General features: G+C 46.8%; 1 protein-coding gene across 10 annotated transcripts in view; it reads left to right on the top strand.

Moving 5' to 3' along the window:
* LOC144690556 (kazrin-like) overlaps positions 1–26,195 on the top strand; it is a 536,288-nt gene that overhangs the window by 462,057 nt on the left and 48,036 nt on the right. For all 10 annotated transcript variants that reach the window (XM_078558154.1, XM_078558155.1, XM_078558157.1 and 7 more), the window contains 3 exons: positions 10,851–11,056; positions 19,406–19,524; positions 22,972–23,203. In XM_078558154.1, the coding sequence (XP_078414280.1) occupies positions 10,851–11,056; positions 19,406–19,524; positions 22,972–23,203 (557 nt within the window). The remainder of the gene's footprint in view (positions 1–10,850; positions 11,057–19,405; positions 19,525–22,971; positions 23,204–26,195) is intronic.

Raw genomic sequence — 26,195 nt, 5'->3', positions numbered from 1 at the left:
TTGAATGTCAAGGGGCGATGGTTAGATTCTCCCTTGTTGGTGATGGTCATTGCCTGACACCTGTGCGAATGTTGCTTGCCACTTGTCAGCTGAAGCCTGCATATTGTCCAGGTCTTGCTGCATTTGGACATGGACTGTTTCAGTATCTGAGGAGTTGTGAATGGTGCTGAACATTGTGCAATTGTCAGCGAACATCCCCACTTCTGACCTTATGATGGAAGGAAGGTCATTGATGAAGCAGCTGAAGATGGTTGGGCTGAGGACACTACCCTGAGCAACTCCTGCAGTGATGTCCTGGAGCTGAGATGACTGACTTCCAACAACCACAACCATCTTCCTTTGTGCTAGGTATGACTCCAACCAGCGGAGAGTTTTCCCCTTGATTCCCATTGACTCCAGTTTTGGAGACAGTGTCAAGGTGAATTCATACTGCCATCGGGATGCCACACTCAAAAGGAATGCAGGCTGGAGACGAGGCTACAAAATGGGTCCATGCTCCCTCCATGCTGGGCTTCCCACTTGGTTGTTTTGTAATCCACACCCTCCAAACACCCTCTAGCAATTAGTACTAAATTAACAGTGACTCTAATGCACCGGAGCTCAGGGCCAAATACTGGAGCTCAATATTTAGAATAGAAATTTATTAATTGGAATCCAGAAATTAAATAGCTAATAGATATAAAATTGATGTATGCTGTCTTTGGGAAAAGATTTTCCAGCAGTGGTGAATGGAAGCAGTGTTTTGATGTAAAAACCGAAAGGTTAGCTTGATAGATAGGATCTGATCTGTGTTACTGCAGCAGGGATTCAGGGATGATCAGTTGAAGTTTTCTTGGCTGGGGCAGGGATTTGTATAAAGGACTTAATTAAAATATGAATAATATATTTTTAGAATGCTGGTAACTGGTATTTTCAATCCTTAATCAACGTGTGACATGAGCATGTTGCTGTGTGATAACCACACACACTAATAGGGTTTCATTGTTCAATAACTCCCTGAATAGGGGTTAGAATTTGAATGAGAACAGCAGGTGCTCCAATGCACAGCGCATTCGAGTCATAGGGCCAGATTTTCACTACCAAGACGGGTGGTTCAAGTTGGGTCATTTCCTGACTCGGCAGACCCGCCACGATATCGACACCCTGTCACACACACATTTCACTCCGAGGAGGCAGTTCGGAGGTGGCCTCAGAGGCGGGCGGGTGCCGTGGCGAGCTGGTTTGAAGGCTTGCCTCCGTTCTCTGAGATTTTGGTAGGAGAATGGGGGTTGGGTGTGCATCGCCTGTGTGTAAAACACATATCTGCCAGGCCATTTGAAAATGGTTTTATCAAAGGCCCGCTAGCCCTGATCCCTCACACCCCACCCATCCAAATGCCCCCACCATGCCCCTCATGCCACCTCCATAGGCATTCACCCAGTATCCACTATGGGCAGACCTCAGGAGCCATGTGGAGATAAGAAAAAGCTTCTAACAATTTAATAGAGCTCTCACTCATACACGCCAGATACAGAAATAAAACTCTCATTCAGGAAACCCATTCAAAGATTTTAAATCCACTCAAGTGGTCAATCTGTTATAAAAAATAAGCAAGCTTCTATTCAGTAAACACATCAGCACAGCCATTTCTTTAATAGCCTCTCAAAACTGTTGATCAAAATGTGAACGTGGCCCCCTTGCTAAGATAATTGGTTTTGGACCTTTTGAAACTCAGACAAGCATTCATAATGGGCTCATCTGTAACAACAGCCCTTGGGAAATGTCAACAATGAAGTCGATTGAAACTGCAGGAACAGATGGTAATTTTTTTTTCTAAGTTACACCAGATGACCTGTTAATCAATGCACTCCAGTAGTGTGTGTTTCTTTTACTCCCAAAGCGTGGGTTAAGGCCTTTGGAACAGCGGAAAGGGGGTCTGTTTTAACTCAGCACTATTTTCAAATGGCCTGGCAGATTTGTATTTTGCACCTGTGCCCCCTTTCCCCTACTGGCGAAAATTTTATCAACAGGAAATGGGGGTGGGACTTCCAATGCAGCATTTTTAAAGGCCTCTGGAGTCATTCCGATTCCATGAAAATCCAGCTCAGAGGCTAAAAATATGTCCCCACCATTTTCTGGGCTTGGGATTGTTGTGTTTTGTGATCTGCCTGTGATCTTTAAGGTGGAGGTCGAATGCAAATTGGGTGCTACCTTCTAATTTGGTTGATTGTAACACTGGGCAAATAACTTCCAAACTGTTTGCTGTCTCTGTGCTCTGCGGGGAGCCAGGCAGCATGTGCTGCAGCCAACTTCCTGTTCTTGAAGGCAGCCTGTCCCTCTTAAAGGGGCGCTGCACTGAATTACAAGCGGCAGCTGCTGAATGCTATTGCTGCAATATCAAACAAGGAAAATGAAACACCAAGGCAGAGAGAGGGCTCCAGGGTCTATAGATATAGCGCTGCAGGCTTCCATGGTGCAGGTGGAGATGAGGAGACACACCCTGATCCCACAGAAGGCCGAGTCTCTCAAAAACTGGGATTGGGAGAAGGTGGCCAAGGAGATCAATTCCTGGCATCTGGACCTGAGGACCTGGCAGCAGTGCCACAAGAAATCTAATGACCTCATGCGGGTGGTCAAGGTCAGTGAATGCATCTTCACATGACATCCTCTACTCGCTGCTCCAAAAACCTCACATGCTGCTCAACCCACCAGACAATCCCCATCACTCACCCATCAGTAATCCCTCAGGATTCATGCCTGACATCCAGAGACTCCACCTCACCCTCATGCACCTACCAATGCTGCCAGCCTCAAATCTAGCTCCCATTTGCTTCCACATACCTTCAGCTGTGGGCAGGCACATCACCCAAACACAGTGCAACACAATCATTGATATTCTACCCTCTCTCTTGCAGGACAAGGTGGCACACAATAGAAGGGGGTAGAGCAGAACCAGGAAGGATCAAGGATGGCTGCATCTCCTAAGCTGGATGGAGGTGATGGCTTTCTGCCTCATGGAACTGGCTGCAGTGGAACCCTTGGGATCGAGCATCACTGAGAACATTGAGGATATGTTCCTACCTTATGCCGCTTCTAAACTCTCAGCTCACCCTCATCCTGCTACCTGGCATGATGAGCAAGCTGCTGATGGTGTGACCATGAACCTCTTGCTTCACCCCACCCACCCCCACTCACACCCTTCAGACTTTCTGCTTTCAGGCCCCAGCCCCATCCACCCCTGCCCAGACACAGCAGCCCAAAGAAGAAGAGAGAGCAGAAGAATAGCACTAATAAAGAGACCCCATCACTAAACCTTACATTCGCAAACACCAGCTCAGATACTGGCACTGCACTTACCTTAAAGGCGAGTTTAGAATCTCAGTCTGCACGTGATGAATCACCAGCCACATGTGGGCTGCAGCCACTCCAGGGAGGAAAGATGTTCCGTGTGCCAACTCACCAGAGGGCAAGGTGGCAGGTGAGTTCTGCTGCAGAGGTGAGGGACTGTTTGGAATGGCACACAGGAGAACGCTAATGGGCATGCAATGGGGGGATGCTGGGTGCGTTAGTTGACGTGCCTGACAGTCTTCTGTCACTGTCAAAGATCATGGAGGAGTCTGCCTCTAAGTTGGCAGCGGGCATTGTGCAGACCTTTCCCCCTCTGCACCTTTTGCTCCATTTACTTGTCATATTGCTGACCCAGAGGCACTGCCAATGCTGATCCCAGACCTAGGGCAGCCTTTGTGTGGGCAGATCACCAAATTCCCTGCCTGCCCTGTGAGGATGAGGTGTTGCTCCCTGCCAAAACCAGGAACTCACCACAGCATTCCCCAAAACCCACCACAACATTGCTCCGAAACACCCCACTGTTCTTCCAGAGGCTTTGCAATAGCAGAAGTTATTTTTAATTAATTTTACCTGTGAGTTGGGTACCAGAACCTTTAAATAACACTCGTGCTGGGTGCTGTCTTGCAGCTTCTTTGGTGAATAACTTCATCCAATGGATCTGCGTGGTTTAAATTTGAAATTTGGGCATTACGAAGGTTAAATGAGGTCGTGATATTGCAACTTTGCAATCTTCCAGTGCACTCGCAAGTGTCCTTCTCAACATGGGGCAGAGTGTGAGCAGCGCTAGAATCAGCTGGAGGTGCCACACATCCCACTAGGAGGACGTTCAGTGACACTACAGAGCCAAATTTTGCACCTTTACAGTTTCAAACACCCATAGCCTCACCATTCTCCACCACACAATCTTCTCCAACCAAGTATCTTTCTGCACGCTCCAAATGAGGATGAGGCTCGAGTACAGGATGGGCAGCATAAGTGGAGACAGGTACAATTCCAAATTTCCACTGCACATGAAAACCAAACAGCCAAACACAGCAGATGTCGGAAATAGAAACAAAATGATGGAGGCATTTGCAGAGATCTGGCAGCATCTGTGGAGAGATCCCATGGAAACACTTTGAAGAGTGCTCATCCGGTGTCCTGGCCAATTTCTACCCCTCAATCAACATCATCACAAAACAGATTATCTCATTGTTATCACATTGTTGTTATTGGGAGCTTGCTGTGTGCAAATTGCTGCCACCATTCCAACAGTGACAACTCTTCAAAAGTACTTCATTGGCTGTAAAGCATTCTGGGACATCTTGAAGTCATGAAAAATGCCTGATAAAGTCACAAAAATAATAATAGCTGGAAAAACTCAATTTTCTTGAAGCCAGAACCTCTTTATTATTATGTTAATACCCTACTCCCCGCAATATTACTGTTAATACAACACGTCAGTATCAATGTTAATACCCCATTCCCCTCAATATTACTGTAAAAACCCCACTCCCCTCAGTATTACTGTTAATACCCCACTCCTGTCAATATCACTGTTAATACCCTACTCCCCTCATTATCTCTGTTAATACCTCAGTCCCCTCAATATCACTGTTAATACCCCACTCCCCCCAATATCATTGTTAATACCCAATTTCCTCAATATTACTGTTCATACCCCACTCCCCTCAATACCTCTGTTAATTCCCCAGTCCCCTCAGTATTACTGTTAATACTCCACTCCCTTCAGTATGTATACATAATTCCCCTCAATATAACTGTTAATACCCGACACCCCTCAATATTACTGTTAATACACCTCTCCCTTCAGTATTACGGTTAATATCCCACTCCCCTCAATATTACTGTAAAAAACCCCACTCTCCTCGGTATTACTGTTTATACCTCACTCCCTTCAGTATGACTATTATTACCCCAATCCCCTCAATACTACTGTTAGTACCAACTCCCCTCAGTATTACTGTTAATACCCCACATCCCTCAGTATCACTGTTAATACCCCACTCCCTTCAGTATCATTGTTAATACCCCCCTCAATATTACTGTTAATACCAACTCCCCTCAATATTACTGTTAATAGCCCACTCCTCTCAATATCATTGTTAATACCCAACTCCCCTCAATATTACTGTAAATAGCCCACACCCCTCAATATCACTGTTAATACCCCAATCCCCTCAATATCAGTGTTGATACACACCCCCCCCCCCTCAATATCATTGATAATAACCACTCTGCTCAGTATTACTGTTAATACCCCCTCCTTTCAGTATGACCATTAATACCCCACTCCCCTCAATATTACTGTTAATACCCCACTCCCCTCAGTATTACTGTTAATACCCCACTCCCCTCAATATCACTGTTAATACCCTACTCCCCTCAGTATCACTGTTAATACCCCATTTCCTTCAGCCTTACTGTCAATACCCCATTCTCCTCAATATCAGCGTTAATACCCCGTTGCTCTTAATATCATCATTAATACCCCATTTCCTCAGTATTACTGTTACTACTCCACTCCCTTCAGCATTACTATTAATACCACATTCCCCACAATATTACTGTTAATACCTGACTCTCCTCAATATTACTATTAATACCACATTCCCCTCAGTATTACTGTTAATACCCCACTCCCCTCAATATCACTGTTAATACCCTACTCCCTTCAGCATTACTGTCACTACCCCATTCTCCTCAATATCATCGTTAATACCCCATTTCCTCAGTATTGCTGTTAATACTCCACTCCCTTTAGCATTACTATTAATACCACACTCCCCACAATATTACTGTTAATACCCAACACCCCTCAATATTACTGTTAATACCCCACTCCCCTCAGCATCACTGTTAATACACCACTGGCTTCAGTATTATGGTTAATACCCCACTCCCCTCAATATTACTGTTAATACCCCATTTCCTTCAGTGTTACTGTTAATACTCAACTCCCCACAATATCAATGTTAATACCCCACTTCCCTCATTATCATTGTTAATATGCACTTCTCTCAGCATTACTGTTAATACCCCCTCTCTTCTGTATGACTATTAATACCCCACACCCTCAATATAGCTGTTAATACCTGCCATTCCTCAATATTACTGTTAATACCCCACCCCTCAATATCACTGTTAATACTCTATTCCTTTCAATATCATTTTTAATACCCCACTCCCCTGATATTAATGTTAATATCCAACTCCCCTCAATGTTACTGTTAATACCCCACTCATTCAATATTACTGTTAATACCCAACACCCCAATTTTTCTGTAAAAACCCCACTCCCCTCAGTATTACAGTTAATACCCCACTCCCTTCAGTATGACTATTATTACCCCACTTCCCTCACTATCACTGTTAATACATCATTCACCTCAACATCATTGTTAATACCCACTTCCCTCAGCATTACTATTAATACACAACTCACCTCTATATCACTGTTGATACCCTACTCTCAATACATTGTTAATACCCCACTCCCTCACTATCACTGCCAATAGCCAACTCCCCTCAATGTTACTGTTAATAGCACACAACTCTCAGTATCACTGTTAATACCCCACTCCCTTCAGTATTACTGTTAATACCCCACTCCCCTCAATATCACTGTTAATACCCTACTCCTTTCAATATCATTGTTAATACCCCACTCCCCTCAATTTCACTGTTAATACCGCACTCCCTTCAGTATTACTGTTAATACCCCACTCCCTCAGTATTACTGTTAATACCGAACTTCCCTCAATATTACTGTTAATACCCCACTTCCCTCAATATCACTGTTAATACCCTACTCCCCTCAGTATTACTGTTAATAACCCACTCCCCTCAGTATTACTATTAATACACCTCTCCACTCAGCATTAATGTTAATACCCCAATCACATGCCCCTCAATATCACTGTTAATACCACACGTCAATATTACTATTATACCTCGGTCCCCTTAGTATTATTGTTAATAACCCACACCCCTCAATATCATTGTTAATACCCCACCCCCTCAATATCACTGTCAGCACACATCTCCCCACAATATTACTGTTAGTATCACATGCCCCTCAATATCACTGTTAATACTACATGTCAATATTACTATAAATACCTCATTCCCCTCAGTCCTATTGTTAATAACCTACTCCCCTCAATATCACTGTTAATAGCACATGCCCCTCAGTATTACTGTCAAAACCCTGCTCTCTTCAGCATTACTGTTAATGCCCCACTCCCTGTATTACTGTTAAAACCCCACTACCCTCAATATCACTGTTAATACCCCACTCCCTTCAATATCATTGTTAATGCCCCACCCCCCTCAGTATTACTGTTAATACCCCACTTCCTTCACTATCTATTTTAATACCCCACTCCCCTCAATATCACTGTTAATACCCCATTCCTAAGAGTATTACTGTTTAAAAACCCCATTTCCCTCAATATCACTGTTGATACTCCACTTCCCTCTCTATTACGGTTAATATACCGTTAATACACCTCAGTATTGCTGTTAACACCCCACACTCCTAAGTATTCTTTTTTATTTTTCATTTACACCATGTGGGTGTCGCTGGCTAGGCCAGCATTTGTTGCCCATCCCTAATTGCCCTTGAGAAGGTGGTGCTAAGCTGCCTTCTTGAACCGCAGCAGCCCATGTGATTTAGGTGTACCCATGGTGCCGTTAGTGAGGGAGTTCCAGAATTTTGACCCAACGACAATGAAGGAACGGTGAAGTCTTTCCAAATCAGGATGGTGAGTGGCTTGGAGGGGAACTTCCAGGTAGTGGTGTTCCCATCTATCTGCTGCTCTTGTCCTTCCAAATAGTTGCAGTCATGTGTTTGGAAGATGCTGCCTAAGGAGCCTTGGTGAGTTCCTGCAGTGCATCTTGTAGATACCCTACTCCCCTTAATATTACTGTTAATAAACCACAGCCCTCAATATTACTGTTAACAGCCTAATACCCTCAATATTAGTATTAACACCCCACTCCCCTCAGTATTACTGTTAACACTCCACTCCCCTCAGTATTACTGTTAATATCCCACTCCTCTCAATATTACTGTTAATACCCCACTCCCCTCAATATTAGTGTGAATACCCCATGCTCTTCAGTATTAATGTTAATACCCCACTCCCCTCAATATTAGTGTTAATACCCCACTCCCCTCAGCATTACTGTTAATACCCCACTCCCCTCAGTGTTACTGTTTACACCCAACTCCCCTCAATATTACTGAATACCCCACTCCCCTCAGTATTACTGTTAATACCCCACACCCTTCAGTATTACTGCTAATACCTTACTATCCTCAATATATGTTAATACCCCCACTTCCCTCAATATTACTGTTAATACCTTACTAGCCTCAATATTAGTGTTAATACCCCATTCCCCTCAAGATTACTGTTAATACCCCATTCCCCTCAAGATTACTGTTAATACCCCACTTCCCTCCATATTACTGTTAATACCTTACTACCTTCACTGTTAGCATTAATGCCCCACTCCCCTCAGTATTGCTTTTAATACGCCACACTCCTCAGTATTACTGTTAACAACCCTCTCACCTCGATATTAGTTAATACCCCACTCCTCTCAATATTACTCTTAATACCTGATACTTCTCACTTTAAATACTATTTTATTTTGCTTCTTCAGCTTTCTCCCTTTATCTTTCTTTAGTCATTGTTGATGTCCAAATTGGCAAAAAGCTGCTCCCTTGTACCTCTCTGATAATGCGCCTATGTCCCCTTATGCCGCTCCCATACCACATCTGCACCATTCCTATATTACTCCTGAATCTCTTCTATATGTCCCTCATTCTTCTCCTATACAACATCTGTAACACTCTCATATCATTCCCATATTTCTCCTGTACCTCTCTGGTACTGCACCTAAACATGCCTTATAACTCTCCTGTATTACTCTACTCCCCTGTACTGGGTCTGGTTCCAAATGCAAGTCTTCCTTTACTGCTGCTCTACCACTCCTGATCAGCTCCTATACTTCTCCTCTCAGCCACTTTTCCTTTGTGAGCTTCCATTATCAGGTCAGCACGGCCTCAACCTCAGCCTCAAAATGGCTTCATTCAATGTCCATCCATTCGCATTATGAACAGGAATCATTGTATCAGCAGTCAGGATCAGGAACTTTGGCACTCCCCTGCCTCCACACCCCTTCTCCCTGACAAACCGCACATCCTGATCCCCACAGCCCCCTCCCCCAACCCACTGTCTCCACACCCCAACCACCACAACTCCCCCACAATTCCCCTGCCCTCATACCCCATTCCCTAACACCCACACCATCTTCCCCACCACCACACTCCCTTCCACACTCCCACCGCCACACCCTTCCCCCCAACCCCAGAGTCCCTCCCCTAGCCACTCATCCTTACACACTCTCCATCACCCCTCGGCCTCACATCTCCTCCCCCCACCCCCATATCTGCACCCCCACAGCCCCTCCCTGACCCCCCTCCTCACAGTGCTTCCCCCACCTCTATGTTCCTTGACTCCAGCCTCACACTCTTCCCCCACCTCTCCCCCTCCCGGCCTCAGATCTCCTTCCCCCACCACCAGACCCTCTTCTGCACCCCCAAACAACCCCGCACCCCTTCCCTCCAACACCCTCCATAGCTCGTCCTCCCACCTCCTTCCCACACTCTATTCCCCACCTCTACACCCCTTCACCCAAACCCACAGCCCCTCCCCTCAACCCCTTCCCACCCCCCATATCCCCCCACACACCGCACCCCCCACCCCTTGCATTCCTCCCTCAAGCCCTACCCCCAGCCCCAAAAATATCTGCTCCCACACCCCCTCCCCCACCGCCACACCTTGACATGCCCACACCCCTTCTCCCCACTCCCCACAGACCCTCACCATTCCCAAATAATACTTGCCCACTCCCACCCCACCCCCCACACAGAATACATAAGCATAACTCATTCCTGTGGGTTTAGAGAAGGATGGGGTGATCCAGCTGAGCTGTTTAAAATTACAAGGTCAATACAGACATGTTATTTCCTCTGGCTGGTGGAAACAAGATCGAGGTGACACAACCTTAACATTGGAGCTAGGATATTGATGAGGGAAATCAGGAAGCACTTTGTCACACAGACAGCAGTGGGAATCCAGAACTCTCTCCCCAAAAGGCTGTGGATCAAATGAAATTTTCACCGATGAGATCAACAGATTTTTATTAGGTACGGTTATCGAGCGACCTGGATCAAGGTGAGTAAAGAGAGCTGAGGTATTGATCAGCCATGATCCAAGTGAATGATGGAACCGGCTCGAGGGGCTGAATGGCCTACTCCTATGCACGTGTTTCTATAACAGTACGCACAATAAACTTCTGCTTAATTCGTCACGGTCACTTTGAACCCTGAGGGTGAACTGAAAGAAAAAACAGCTGCGTTTTGCTGCAAAAACTATCATGAACTTGGTTCTGAATACAAAATGTGGATTTGTGACGTTACTGATGTTAATCTTTTCCATTCCCTACAGATTCGGACAGTCTGTCCAGCCCTACACACCTGAGTCTCAGCTTATCGGAGGGGGATGAGCAGCTGGACAGGTTACAGCAAGTGGAGATTGCAAGAACGATGCCAATGTCCCAATGGAAAGCTGGTACCGTGCAGGCCTGGCTGGAGGTTGTCATGGCGATGCCGATGTACATCAAATCCTGCACAGAGAATGTCAAAAGTGGAAGGGTAAGAATATGAGCCTCCACCAATTGAAATCTTCTCCTGGTATGTCCGAATAAGGAATAGCTAGTGTTCCTAGTGACCATTAGGATTAATCCTGAAACCCCAAATGAAGCATTCAGGATCCCAGAAAGAAAAAACAGTTCGGACCAGTACTCTTAATCCCCGGTTTTACGGGTGTTCCATTTTAAGGTATACAAGACCAGTTTAGACCAGTATCCTTATTTCCCATGTTTTAGTGTTTTTTCCCTCCTGGGATGTGGAGTGTAGGCCAGTGGAGGCAGAACATCTGGACTCATTTAACAGCTGGATGCAGGGACGTGGGGAGCGAGTGTTCTTTCAGGATTAACAAACTGGCGTTAGCCAAATGGCCTTCCCCACCTGTATTTAAATTAGGATCATGTGTGCCTTTGAAACTTTGCCACACAGAGGTTTTAATAAAGTGGCCCATCGCCTCCCAGAGTTAGTCATTCAGGTGGGGGAGTGGGGCTTGCGCTTAAAGCCAAACACAGTTCAGATTTTCCCCATTATTTCTGTGACACTAAAGGCCCTTGACTTTTGCCTTGGTGAAGTAGTGACCTATGACCTACTCCCAGCTCCCCTTGTCCCATTTCTCAGTCTCTCGCTGATGAATGAAGGGCCTGTTGAAGGTGCAGAAGGAACAAGGCCCATGTTTTCTGTTCTCTCCGGCAGCCATCCCATGGGACCCAGGGAAAGTCAGAGTTGCATAGCCAGGTGGCACTGAGGTGGGATTACTTTGCTGCTCGAAATATGAAAGGAGCTGGTTGCCTGTTCAGGCCGCGCGCTGTTTGATGTTTGCAGCTGTCCTGTTACCATGGCGATTAGCATACCCATTTATTCTATTTCCTGCCCCTTTAATCACTCACCAATTGACACTGGGCACAAAATCAGAATCAGCATTGACACTTAGCAGAAAATTAAGGCAGAATTTTACACCCCCCGGGTGGGCGACCCAATCGGATGTAAAATAGTGCGCAATATTTTGGCCAGCGGGTGTGAGCGGGTGCCGGAGCCACACCCACCATCAATTAACAGGCTGCTTAAGGCCATTAAGAAGCCACTTGATGGCAATTTTTCGTTGGCCGTGCGGTTTCACGCTCGTTGCAAGGGCAAAACGGGCAGGCGGGCAACCCACAATTTCAAAAACCTCGTCCAAGGACAGGATAGAAAGAGTCAGTAGCATTGCCAGCGTGAGTAGTGAGGCCTTTGGTAGATAGGTTGTTGCTGGTGACTTATTGGTACTAGTAAGCTTCATCTCTGTTCAAAGCTTCATTGGTAGCATTTCTAGGCTTCATTTCAGGTCTCCTTGGAGTCTCCAAAGGCCTCCGGAGGATTCAGACCGTGTGGACTCTTCCAGGTATCAGGCAGCCTTCCCTTACCCTGGTAATGGGGATCGAGGTCTCCGCTGGTGGCACCTCCTCTGAGGAGGAAGAGAGGGGCAGAAGGGAGAGGAGGCCATGTGTCCCAGTGCAGCTTCCAGGGGAGGGACCTGTGGGAGGAGAGGCGCAGGAACAAGGGGCGCAGGGCCAGCAGGTTGTCCAAGGCGGAAGGGGCCGCAGAAGACGCCACTATCCTGCTACCAGGGTTTACAGGCAGCGATGCAGCTACCTCAATATGCCAAAGGTGCAATGCTGAAGGAGGCTCCGCCTCTCGAGGTAGACCGTAACCTCCATTTGTCAGATGATTGGGCCTGAGATCAGCTCCTACTGTGTGGTTGGACACCCCATGCCAGTGGCTCTGAAAGTCAAAGTCAACTTCTATGCGTCGGCTCTTTCCAGGGGTCAGTGGGGGGGTCTTTGTACAGTCTCCCAATCAGCCGTCCATAATTGCATTAAGCTGGTGTCAGAAGCTCTGTTCAGGCGGGTCCTGACCTTTATTCTTTACGGACGAGGCCAGCCAGGCAGAGTGAGCCAGAGGCTTTGCAGCAATTGCTGGGTTCCCCCACATCCAGGGTGCAATCGACTGCACACATGGCCATCAAGGTGCCAGCGGGTGAGCCTGGTGCCTTTGTCAACAGGAAGGGCTTCCACTCCATGAACGTGCAGATAGTGTGTGATCACAGGATGCTGATTCTGTAAATCTGTGCAAGGTACCCAGGCAGCTCCCACGACCACTCCCAGGTGCTGAGGGCTCCTCAGTACTCCAGCCCGGCTGGAATGATGGCTGCTGGGTGACGAGGGCTATCCATTGAAAAGGTGGCTCATGACACCTCTCAGCCACCCAAGAACAGAGGCAAAGAAGCGTTATAATATGAGTCATGCCTCCACAAGGGCGTTGATAGAGAGGACCACAGGTCTTCTCAAGATGCGCTTCCAATGCCTGGACTGTTTAGGGGCGCAATCCAATTACCCCCAGAATGGGTGTCTCTGCTCAAGGTCGCATGCTGCGCTCTCCACAATCTGGCACTGGCAAGGGGGATCCCACTGGAGGAAGAGGATCTTGAAGCAGCTGCACAGGCCACAGAAGATGAACCCAGTAGTGAGTCAGAAGAGGAGCATGGTGAAGAGAATGCTGAGGGCATGGAGACAGATCTCGGTAACCTCCAGGGAGGCAGGGACACCAGTGACACCTTAATCCAATGCTTCTTCAGCTAGACTGCCAAAGATCTGCTTCAAACAAATGGCAAGGTTGCCGCCTCCATCCCAGATATCTGAAATGACCCTTTCGTTTGACCCCAAAGTCCATTCAATGCCTGTACAATAAAGTTTCGAGCCGCCCACGCCCAGCATTACATACTGGCGTACCCTGCACCACATTAAGTAAAAAAGGTGAAGCGTACTCAGGTCATTATGACAAAAGAAAATTTATCTCGTGTTGACACTCAAAACAAATTAACAGAACCTTCTCTGGTCTTCAACCCCAGACCAGTTAACATAAACAAAACATTGCACAACAGAAGATCACCTGTGACCTGTCCATCTTGTGCTCATGGTGCCTTAAACTTAGGTTTACGAGTGCTACGTCTTGGTGCCCGCCCACCCCCTCGCTGGCACCAGCATTGGAGACAGCCTGCTGACTCTGCTGTCTTGCTGGCCTAGGTGACCTTGATGGAGCCTGTGCTGGCCCCGCGTGGGAGGGAGCGACCTGTGCCATGGTTGGCTTCTCCCCAGTCGCTGCAGCCTCATCAGATGCCACGGTCACTGGCAGAGAAGCAGAGGAGCTGCTACCATCATCCAGAGTGCCCTGAGTGGAGCCCGCAGAGATGACAGGCAGCCAGTGTACCAGTGTGAGGTTGCTCTGGACCTCCCTGCTCACATTAATGGACGGGCACCTAGCTAGGATACTGGATACCTTATCCATCTCCCACACTGACGCTGACCACCTGAGGTCAGTGCCTGTGTGAGGGCTTTCAGGCCCAAGTGCAACCCCAGGAACCCCTGATTCTGTCCTTAGAGCTGCCTCTCCATGAGAGTCGCCACCCTCTCAATGGATGGAGCAGTGCGCTCGGCTATGAGGGTCAACGCAGTGCCGATGCTCCCCAAGGACTCCTCCAAAACGGAGACCATGGCACGCATACCCTCATGGATCACCGCCAGATCCTCCCGCACATCTCGCTGGACATCCAGCATCTGCCACTTAATGGACAACTCCAGAGGCTCATCATCTGCCTTCAACTCAGCATTGTCCTGGTCTCCAGCAGTCCTCTGACTGCCAGTGCCCTGAGCACTCTCTGCCTCCAACTGCTCCTCAAGTGAGTGTGAAATGCCCTCACTGCTGTGCACCGACACTCTAGCGGAAGATCTAATGCCCACCAAGGTGCTGGTATCTGCGCTGGTGCCTGGTTCGGAGAGCGGGTCTGACGCAGGTACGCCTGGAGCCTGGCGGTCCTCTGGCATCAGGGGTGGGTCTTCGGGGTCCTGCGATTGGGTGTCTGGTGGCAAATATAAGTGAGGACAACGACATGTCATTAGTTTAAATCACCACACTGTCACTGTGCATGCCAGGCACTCTGGTGAGACTATGGAGATCTGCATCATGGTGCCATCATCTTTCAATGATCAATGGGGGCTCCAGGTTTGAGGTCCCATCAATGATGAGACTACACAATAATGTTTGCACCATTAGACACTCTCGCCTCTGTGCACTGCACCCTTACTTTCTTCTGACACCCCAGCCTCTCCGCAGCCGGTTGACCGAGGTGCATGGCGCCTCTCCGGGTCCAAGATGTCCTGCTTGTATCTGGAAAGGATTAGGAGGTTAGCTGCCAGTCCGCGACCTTTCAATGTTGTTATGGGGAGTCTTCTCCTGAAAGGACAGAGGAGCATTGATTAGTCCACTCTCTACCTGCAGCGCCATTGCAACCTGGCCAACCCCACCTGAGGAACACCTCGCAGGGCTCATCTGAGTCGTGACCCTTGAGCCGCAAGACATTCAAGCCAAGCAGGCAGGGCTCACCCCCTTGGCAGCTCCAACGTCATTGACAGTTGGCACTCAGGCTCTGACACCCCTGAGCCCCACAGGCGGACGGCCAGACCTTAACACTTCACCACACTGACCCATGCCAACACGGTGCTCACCCCTTTTGAGCACAGCAGGTCATTAAACCTCTTGCGGCACTGGACCCAGGTGCGCCGCACCACATCATGGCTGCTGACCAGCACTGCCACCTCCTCCCAAGCTCTTTTTGTTCCCCTCCTCCTTCTATCCCTGGAGACAAGGGTGTTCCTCCTGGCAGCCACCTCCTCCAGGAGGACCGCGAGGCACTCATCCGAAAACCGGGGGGGGGGCTGAGTGCCCACCCGACCTGCCCCCCTGCCTGGCGTCTGCAGCCGCATCGCCTGCTCACAACACCAGAGTTCTCCTTATCGCCGGCAGCCTTCCAGGGCCTGACCGTGCCAGTTTTAAACCGGCCGCCCAGTCGCCACTGGACCCAGTGGCCGACAGGCCCCCACCCCCGCCTGCCGCTTGCTGACCAATAGAGAGCCGCGTTTCATGCTGGGTGGGCCTTAATTGGCCGACCAGCGTGGAACCACGGTCGGGGGCTGATCGCGGGTGGTGGACCGTTTCCCGGCCGCCGTGCCCACCCAACGACCTCAAAATTCTGCCCTCTATGCCCCAGGAATGTGTCATAAGCTCAGCATTCCCTCCGCCTCTGATTGTCCACACTGATTCCGGCTGGATGAAGCTGGCTTTTACCTTCCAGCGTACGCTGAGGGAGATCGGTAGGAAATTTCAGTGTAAGTGTCTGTCAGTAGGATCGGCATTGAAGCTGCGGTAAATGTTGGCACATGTTGCCCGTTAAACCACTGCAGAAACAGCTCCCAGTGAGTGAGGAGTCGGGGCAACCTCAACCTTAGGGAAGACGTGGACTATAACACAGCATTACACAGAGATCAGTGAGCTGAAAAACCTCCAAATTTGTCAAGTGCATAGGATATACCGCAAAGAAACGGGCCATTCGGCCCAACCAGTCCATACCGGTGTTAATGCTCCACTTGAGCTTCCTCCCATCTTTTCTCATTTAAATCTACCATTGTATCCCCCTATCCCCTCTCTCTCATCTGCTTGTCTAGCTTCCCCTTAAATGCATCTATACTATTTGCTTCAACCACTCTCTGTGGGAGCGCGTTCCACATTCTCACCACTCCTTGGGTAAAGAAGTTTCTCCTGAATTCTCTATGGGATTTCTTGGTGACTACCTTATACTGATGGCCTCTAGTTATGGTCTTCCCCACATGAGGAAACATGCTCTCTCTATCCACTCTTCATGGACTTCTCAGATGAAGAACAGCTGGATTGGGACCGTGCTCAGTGCTACTAACAACCAACCGAGGTTTTGAAGTAGACTAGGCTATTAACCGCATTATTAACTCCAAATATCCTCTCCCACGCCCTCTTGTTGCTCCCACATCTTCAATCTGTTGCATTCAAGAACCATTATGCACTGGTTCCTGCTCTAACAACTTAACACCACACCCCCCCCCTCCACCTCCCCGCTCACCCCCTGTTCCCACGTAAACTCTCTATTTTCTCCCCCTCCTACAACCTACTGGCGAATCATACCTAAGCTTGATGCCACCTAATTACTGCAGATTTCATGAGCACAACAGATTCTCTCTCTGCTGCCTGTGTCCTTCAGACAACACCATGCACTCTCAGCAGTTACACCCACTGCAGATAAACAGTCAGAATATGAAGTATAAGTACAATTAAGAAGCTTTGTGTGAAATAGCGCTAATAGATTTCATCCTCTTCGGATTTTCACCAATCCAAGGCTGCTAGTTGTGTGATTCACTTTGAATTACTGGGGTCAAAGTCTGCAAAGCCTGGAGGAAAGGTGGAGCTGGGGGTTGAAGGTCAGATATTTATTCCTGCCTCTGGTCATAGGCTGTGTTGCGGGTTGGTCAGTGTAAGTAAGTGACCCTCTCCTATCTGCCCATGTGTCTCACCTCCCAGACAGAGGATTGTGTGTTCAAGCCCCAAACTAGAGAATGTTTCATAAAAACAGAAAATGCTGGAAAGACTCAGCCGGTCTGGCAGAGAAACAGAGTTAACGTTTCGAGTCTGTATGACTCTTCTTCAGAGCTAAAGAGAAGTAGAAAGTGATGGATTTTACACTGTTTAAGAGGGGGGTGGAGCAAAATAGAAAGTCAGGGAATAGGTGGGAGCTCAGGAGAGATTGACAAAGATGTCATGGACACAGGACAAAGGGAGTGTTAATGGTAGTGTTAAAGACTAAAGGTGCTAATAGTGGCATAAAGGTAAGATAGCAGAATGTGTTAGCCCAGTTCCAAACTGCGGATTAATGCTCTGACCTTTGAATGAGCAATTAAACTAAGACCCTAAGATAAAAGCAAAATACTGCGGATGCTGGAAATCTGAAACAAAAACAAAAACTCAGCAGGTCTGACAGCATCTATGGAGAGGAAGACAGAGTTAACGTTTCGAGTCCGTATGACTCTTCATCAGAACTAAAACCCTGTTTGCCTGCTCAGACTGGGCCAGGCAATGGACCCAGGGCATTATTTCAAAAAGAACAGCAAATGCCCCCAGCGTCAAAGAGAAACTGTTTCCATTATTTGATGGTACAAAGACTAAGGGTAAACAGATTGAAGGTTTTGGGCAAGAGATGTGAGGAAGAACTTTTTTACATAGTGAGTACAAGGGTAGTGGAAGCAAAGATGATCAATGATCTCAAAAGGAAATGGGATGGGCACCTGAGGGAAATAAATATGCAGGGCTGTGGGGCTAGAGTGGGGGAATGGGACTGTCTGGTTTGCTCTACAGAGAGTCAACATGGATTCGATGGGCCAACTGGTCTCCTTCTGTGCCATTACGACTCTATGAGTCTACGTCCACATGGGTGAGTTACTGGAAATCTCATGGCACCATAGCCCAGGCAGAATATGTGTCTTTAGGAGTGGGAGGGAGAGAGGAAACCGGGGAATGGGACCAGTCTCTGGAGAGGGTCAACTGGGGGACATGATACTGATAATAAAATCAATTCTGTCTTTAATGGTTCCGGCAGTTTCTAAATAGTTCAAGTCATCGTGTTGTGTATTGAGTCTCCAATTGGTGCATGACCCTGTCACAGTTACTGGCTGCAGGAAACAGGATCCATAACAAGGGAGACACCTGGTGGAGAGTGAGCAGCACTTCAGCTGCCGGTGACTGCACTCTGTAGCTCAAGGGAAATGACTCAAACACTTTGTCGATTAAAGAGACTTCAAATTAATTTATAGCCGATGTCCACCTGGACTGTGTAGAGGAACTCAGGATTGGCCAGGACCATCTTTCAATTGGTATATGATCCTTAACAGCCTAGTACCTCACATACAGAATCCATTACTAGTGTTTAATCACAGTTTCACATTTTATGAAGCTTTTAATAAAGGAACCCCCCTATAGTTCAATACTGTAAGACCTTCATTATCTGCCATGATAGATGGACCCACACTGAGCCCATTGAATAATATAAATTGATGGATAATTGAGAATTTACACCACTTAGTCTGATGTGGTGAGTTTTAGTTTCCAACTGGCCTATTTAGAGTAAGATAAATTAGATAAAACTCCTTCTCCATTTTAAAGTGAGTTATTCTCCTTGATCCAAACCTCTGGCTCTCACTGATTTCCTGGATTCGAAGCCCTAACTCCTAACTACCTGGGCCTGTAGCTTTGGCTCCCACTGATGGCCTAGACCCGAGTCCTGATCTCCCTTGCTGATGTGACCAGGCTCCAGTGCAGATGCCAGTGCCTGATCCAGTGCAGTCTCCTGTCTACATTCTCGTGCAGACTCCAGTGCAGCCTCCAGCCCATGTTGACATCAGTGTGTGTTCCAGTGCAGACCATAGTGCACTTATCAGTTCTAATCGTTCCTCCTTTCTGTCACAGGTCTTGTTAAGCCTGAATGATGATGATTTGGAGTTGGGCCTGGGAGTAAATAGCTCGATGCACCGGCGTAAACTGCGGCTGGCAATTGAGGACTACCGGGAAGCTGAGAATGGGAAAGGGTGAGCAGAGGCCTTGAGGTCATACAGTGTAAACCACAGCCAAATAGCTGGTAGCCACCTGACAACAGATGCCGCAGGGCCCTGGTAAGGACAGTGGAAACTGTTTGGATGTGTAGCTGCAAAATTTTAGTTCCTTCATCTGGAATTAAAGGCTCGGATTTTGCGGTGGTAATGATGGTGAAACTGTCAGTGTTCACCATTATTACACCCCTGAAGCTGTCAGCAACCTCTGGAGTCCACACACGCGCAGCTGAATGTGGAAATCCAAAAGTCACTGTCAGTGTTTCTGTGTTTCCACGTAGGGTGCACTTCTGATGTCCCTCCAAGACTGCAGTCAAGTAGAAATCACTGAACTGATGAAAACTTGCCCTTTTACACTATTAGTCTCACTGCAAAAATCCTTGAAAAATCTACACCTTGTTGAAAAAGGTGTAATTCAGTTTTTAACAGCATACTAAGTTCATAAATACTGCTGCAAAAATCCCTCTGGCCCTGAGAAGCTAAATTTATGTTTGTGCAATTTCTCCATAATTATAAATTTCACATTTTTAAGATAATATTTTTTAAAGTTTGTTTATGATATCTCAGCTTCTGCCTTAATCCCGTGTGTGTGTGCGGATCATTTATTTCACCCTCTGTAAAAAGTGAAAGATAGTCAGTATTTTTTCACTTCCTGGTTTGCTATCTATGTGAATACTTCAATATGATTGGCTGCTTGCCCTTCTTAATGACATCACTGCTGCTGGACCCCTGGAGATCCCCTTGGCTTGGCACCAGATTCAAACTGATGTCAGGAAAGAGGAAATCCACATTACGGAGATCACTAGATCTTTTCTGGATAGATTTCTTCAAGGTCAGCAGTGAGCACTGGCATATCACCATTGATTGCAAAATTCAGGCCAAAATAAAATATCCCACAGTATGTCTCAAGTGCCAGCAATGCGAGACTATCACCATAGCCTTCTAAGCCAATTCTCCACTTTTTGGCGGGGATAGTGTTTTACTCTTACTCCTTTCAAACTATTTAAAACTTTTGATCCTTCTACCCCATATCCTGGAAACACATTACATTTGATATTCTGCTCTCCTTGCGGAGGGAGGTGAGGGAGTGAGTAACACCTTTAGGGACCAGATAGCTGTTCACCTGGGTGGCAATAGACATTGGAATCAAGTTAGTTGCCCCCTGGTAGACTTTGTAAACAACATCTTACCCAGCCCGTATGCAGTAATTCAGGTGCTGTATTGGTTGACCGGCCATGTTGGCTCATTCAGAGAACCAGAGGAGGTAGACTTGGAGGGATAGACATGTCACAGGGGGGAGCCGGGATTCCTCCCACTCAGAATCAGATTTTCCCTTGTGAGCCAATTATTTTTCCTTTATTCTTTCACGGGATTTGGGCATCAGCAGCAAGGACAGTATTTTTTGCACATCAACTGTGAGGCTTGCTAGGCCATTGCAGCAGCCAGTTAAGAGTCAACCACATTGCTGTGGGATCTGGAGTCACATGTAGGCCAGACCAGGTAAGGATGGCGGATTTCTTTCCCTAACAGGGTGGGGGGGGCGGCATTAGTGAGCCAGATGGCTTTTCACGACAATCAATGAGAGTTTCACAATCACTATTACTGAGACTAGCTTTCAATTCCAGATTTCTTAATTGAATTCGAATTCCACCAGCTCCCATGGTTGGATTTGAACCCATGTCCCCAGAGCATTAGCTTGGGCCCCTGGATTACTAGTCTAGTGACAATATCACTATGCTTCATCTCCCCCTAATGGAGGGTAGGAAGCTGTCCAGGAAGCAAGAAACTCATCAGTAAACTGCATGAATACTATATAGTCATTGACATCCTTAACTGCATGAATACTATATAGTCATTGACTAGCCTCACTGTACAATACACATCACAGTGGGGCCAGTTTTGGGCCAATTTCTTGCTGATAATTGTGGTTGTCACACTGGGCAATGAACAAGTATGGCAGATTTGCCATATGGCAAATATGGCTTCTTAACTAGCGCGGGCTGTGTAAAGGCCAGTAAGTCCATCAAGACCACTCCTTTCCTAGCCCCTGACTAGTGGACTCTACTTCACTATTTAGCCCCCTGAGGAAAATTCCATATGAATACTCCCGAATCCCACAAATAATCACCCTTCACCCCATCTATACTAACCGAGGTTGATCAGCTGCCTTAACCAGACATCCTCCATCAGTCCTGACTCTACACTACACGAATCATTTGTGCTCCAGTGTATGGTTTGGGATGTCTCTACCTATCACTGTCACAGTGCGAACTGAAGATGTCTGTTTAATTTTGGGGTAAAAATCTGCCATTTAAACTATTTTACTCCCTTTAACGTTCCATGTTGTTCTTCATGCACAGCCCAGTTGAGAACGTGGATGAATGATCTGCTGTCAGCCCCAGCCTTCCTGCCTTCCTCAAACTAGTCCCATGGGAGCATCCGGAATGTCACTCCAGACATTCCCTATTCCCCTCACTAACATCCCCCACTCCCACAGTATGTGGCTCTTTACCCCAGTAGCTCCCCGAGGATTTAGACTCATCATTAGGAAGGTTTGAAACACGAATTCCTCCCATCCTCCATTAACAGTGCACTTCACCACAAAATCTCACCCTCACCCTTACCCCACACCCTCCCTGAATACCCTCCCCAAACATCGTAACCCTCCCCTCACCTCAATAACCTCTCCAACACCTCCCCCTCACCCTCCTCACCTTCCCTCTCCCCCTCATCGGAACACCCTCATCCCAACATCCACAACCTCACCCCACACTCTCACTCTGACCCCACATCCTCATCACCAAACTGGAGTGAAAACACTCACACAAATTCCACATGAATAAATGGGAAAGTTTAGGGATTTAAGAGGAGGGCAACAAGGTTCCGAGTGTGAGGGGAGGTCAACATACAAAAAATAGCTTTTAAATACCTCATTCTCCACAACCTAGCATGAAGACTGTTAAAGAGACTGGTTAAAATAATTGTAGACACAGGTAAAGTAAATCCTGAATCTTACCTTAAACTAAGACAAGCTATTAAAGGACAGAAAGATAAACTATGAAAAGTAAGACACTTATGACTCATTGTCTTGACAAAATTGGCACTGAGCTCTACCAGCCTCCTTCCCTCCTCAGGATGGGTGAAGACTCTCTTAAACTCTGTGCAAAACCGAGCATTAAGGCATTTCATTGCCCGCACTGCATGTGTAGTGCATTGTGGGGGACATGGCCTCTGATGACTTTTGACCTGTGTTCTCTATTGGAGGCAACCAATCGGAAGGCTGATTACGCCTCACTGGACTTCTTTGCCCTGAAGACATCCTAACCTTTTCACATGACTAAGTAAATGTCAAACTAACTCTATATCTGGCGGGGATTGCAGCAAAGCTGACAGCATTTCTGTCTGAGCCGGTTATTATCTCCGCAGGTTGTCCAAGGCCTCAGAGCTGGACCACCATTGGGTTGCTAAGGCATGGCTGAATGACGTGGGCCTCCTGCAGTATTCCCAGGCTTTCCACAATCACCTTGTTGACGGTCGAGTGCTGAACTCACTGACGAAGCGGGATCTGGAGAAGTACTTGAATGTGTCGAAGAAATTTCACCAAATCAGCCTCCTGCTTGCCATTGAGCTGTTTCGACAGTGGGACTTCGACAGAGAGGTGAAGTGTGTGTGTGTGTGAGAGAGAATGAGAACATCTGCTGCTTCCTTTAAGATGAAAGACCCAGAGGCACAATGAGATTTTTTAATGCAGCGGATTGTTGTGATCTGGAACCCGCTGCCTGAAAGTGCGGTGGCAGCAGATTCATTAGTAACTTTTAAAAGGGAATTAGATGAATACTTGAAGAGGAAAAATCTGCAGAGCTGTTGGAATGCTCTTTAAAAGAACCAGCATAGATACATTAAACTGAATGGCCTCCTTCTGTACTGTATCATTCACTCTCTTCTCTACCAAACCTCTCCCCGGAAGGCATTGAATCCTTACTGGGGTCAGTTACAGGGGCTCCAGTAACTCGCCCAACTTGACCCAGGGTAGTGATGTCAGTTGCGGTGTCACAACTGCTGCCTTGGCAGGGAGTGTAGCTCAGACCCTATCTCCCACCCATGTAGGAAGCCAGCATCAGGCTCTCTGACTCCTGTGCCATACTCAAGTGTTTAGATTGAATCCACAAGGAGCACTGATTTATACTTATAAACGTCATGGCTGTTATGAACCTTTCAGCTGCTCAGTCGCATCACACAATGCCAGTCAAGGTCAGCTTAGGTAAATCCCTGATCATTGGCGTGCATCTTCTGTACAAACTCCAAACACTATAATTATGTTATTGTTTGGCATACAATGTACACTGCAGGACAAGTGGTGCAATGGAGCGCTATTGCTGCACTGTGAGGTTGAGCAGGTGAGTCACTCTGATTATAGGTTGTGGCGGCCTGGGGATTTATAGATTAAATTGAGTTTTAATGATAGAATTTAACTTAATTTTTCTTTTCTTGATCTGGGTTTTATTAGTTTGAGATGCCGGAAAGCTGAGGACACCTCAGTTCACTAGAGGGGTGGTATTTGTTCTTGCAACGACGGGATGTATGATAACAGCTCCCAGAGAGTCAAAGAGATGCACAAAGAGACAAACAGACCATGAACATAGAGAATATGGCAGGACTCAGACAAACAGCTTTGACTGTGTCAGCTGTGGCTCAGTGGGTAGTACAATTGTCTCTGAATCAGAAGGTTGGGGGTTCAAGACCTGCTCCAGAGGCTTTAGCACATAATCAAGGCTGGGATTCCAAGCTTAGTGCTGAGAGAGTGCTGCACTGTTGAAGGGGCTGTCTTTTGGATGAGATGCCAAACTGAAACTTAGTCTGCCCTCTCATGTGGATGTAAAGAAATCCCATGGCACTATTTCGAAGAAGAGCAGGGGAGTGGTCCCTGGGGTCCTTGAAAATATTTAGCCCTCAACCAACATCAGGTGATTTGCTCGTTATCACATTTCTGTTTGTCAGAGTTTGTTGTGTGCAAATTGGCTGCCATGTTTTTGACATTACAACAGCAAATACGCATCAAAAATATTTAATTAGCTGAAAGCAGCTTGGGAAGAACAGAGGTCCTGAAAGATGCTAGATAACTACAAGTTCTTTCTTTGACAACTTCTGGATAGAGAGAATGTACAAGATAGAGAGAGAGAGACAAGGATTCAAGCAATAGTAGGAAAGAGATGAGAGATAAGGCATAAAAAGAAAATCAACTGTTGGAAATCTGAAATGGAAGCGCAGCAAATGGATAGGTTAGATAAAGTCTGGAGGAAGACAAACAGGTTAACTCTTCAGGTGGAGTTTATTCATCACACCTGAAACGTTAAAATGGTATAATCCCATTTTAAAAATTTTTCTGACCTCCCTGGAGAATTTTCACACACATTGGGAGCTGCACTCCCTTCCTTATCAGAATGTGCTGAAGCTTTTGTGTCTTTCTGACATGTTCCTGTTTGTCTCCAAGGGAGCAGATTCCTCTCATGATGCTTGAAAGACAGATGAGCCTGGGGAGAGTGGTTCTACTGCTGGGAGGGGAAATGAGGGTGTGGGCAGGAGACAGAGACAAAGACACCATTCTGAGAAGTGGTGAAGGCAGAGGAGAGCAAATGAATTAATATCTGGGAACAACATTTAATGAAAGCGGTATAAAGCAGAGTGTGCTTGCTTTCAACAAGGGAACATTTAGATGAACCTTGGAAAAGAGTATGGAATTGTACCTTGCAGTAAAATAGCCTGAGCTATAGAAACTTGCACCCCATGATCTGAAGATTAGAATAATTTTCCAAGCCTTATGATGAGGAGAGATAGTTCAGTTGTCTCACAAGGCAGCTCATTTCTCAGTGTTCTGCTCTTGTCATTGTACATTGGATGACTTCCTGCAGTTTCTGTGCTCTTGTTTGATATTTAAACTGAAGACTAGAAGAGGTAAAAATGTTTGAGTGCAGCATACAGTTCCTCACTGGCTTTTATTTTTCCAAGTTAGCAGTTGAACTGCCCACATTTTAGCCAGGGCCAAATTCCATTTTTATTTGTTAAAGGGGTGAGGGTGTCACTGGCTAAGCCGGCATTTATTGCCTATCCCTAATTGTCCTTGAGAAGGGAGTGTCTTGCTAGGCTATTTAAGAGTCAACCATATTGCTCTGGGTCTGGAGTGACATATAGGCCAGAAAAGGTAAGATTTATTTCCCTACAGGGCATTTTATGACAATGTCTTCATGGTCATCATTAGATTTTTAATTCCAATTTATTTTTTTTATTGAATTCAAATTCCACCATCTGCCATGGTGGGATTCAAACCCAGGTCCCCAGAGCATTACCCTGGGTGTCTGAAATACTAGTCCAGTGACAATACCATCGCGGCACCACCTCCTGCGCCCAATCTGCAGCGATATGAGACCAGGACAGGACATGCTGGAAAATTGTAAATGAAAAGTCAAGTTAACATTCTGATTCTCAACTCATCATCATAGTCTCTACCCGAAATGTTAACGGCCCCTGAGGCTGTTGAGCCCGTGTTTCTTGCTCTCTAGCAATGATTGGAACATAGGAACTGGAATAGGCCATTCAGCTGCTCGACCCTGTCCCACCATTCAATTAGATCATGATTTGCTTCATAGCTCCAT

Source organism: Cetorhinus maximus, chromosome 15, assembly GCF_964194155.1.
Source record: "Cetorhinus maximus chromosome 15, sCetMax3.hap1.1, whole genome shotgun sequence".
Taxonomy (NCBI): Eukaryota; Metazoa; Chordata; class Chondrichthyes; order Lamniformes; family Cetorhinidae; genus Cetorhinus; species Cetorhinus maximus.
The sequence above is the reverse complement of the archived record's forward strand: the minus strand, read 5'-3'. Positions and strand labels throughout refer to the sequence as shown.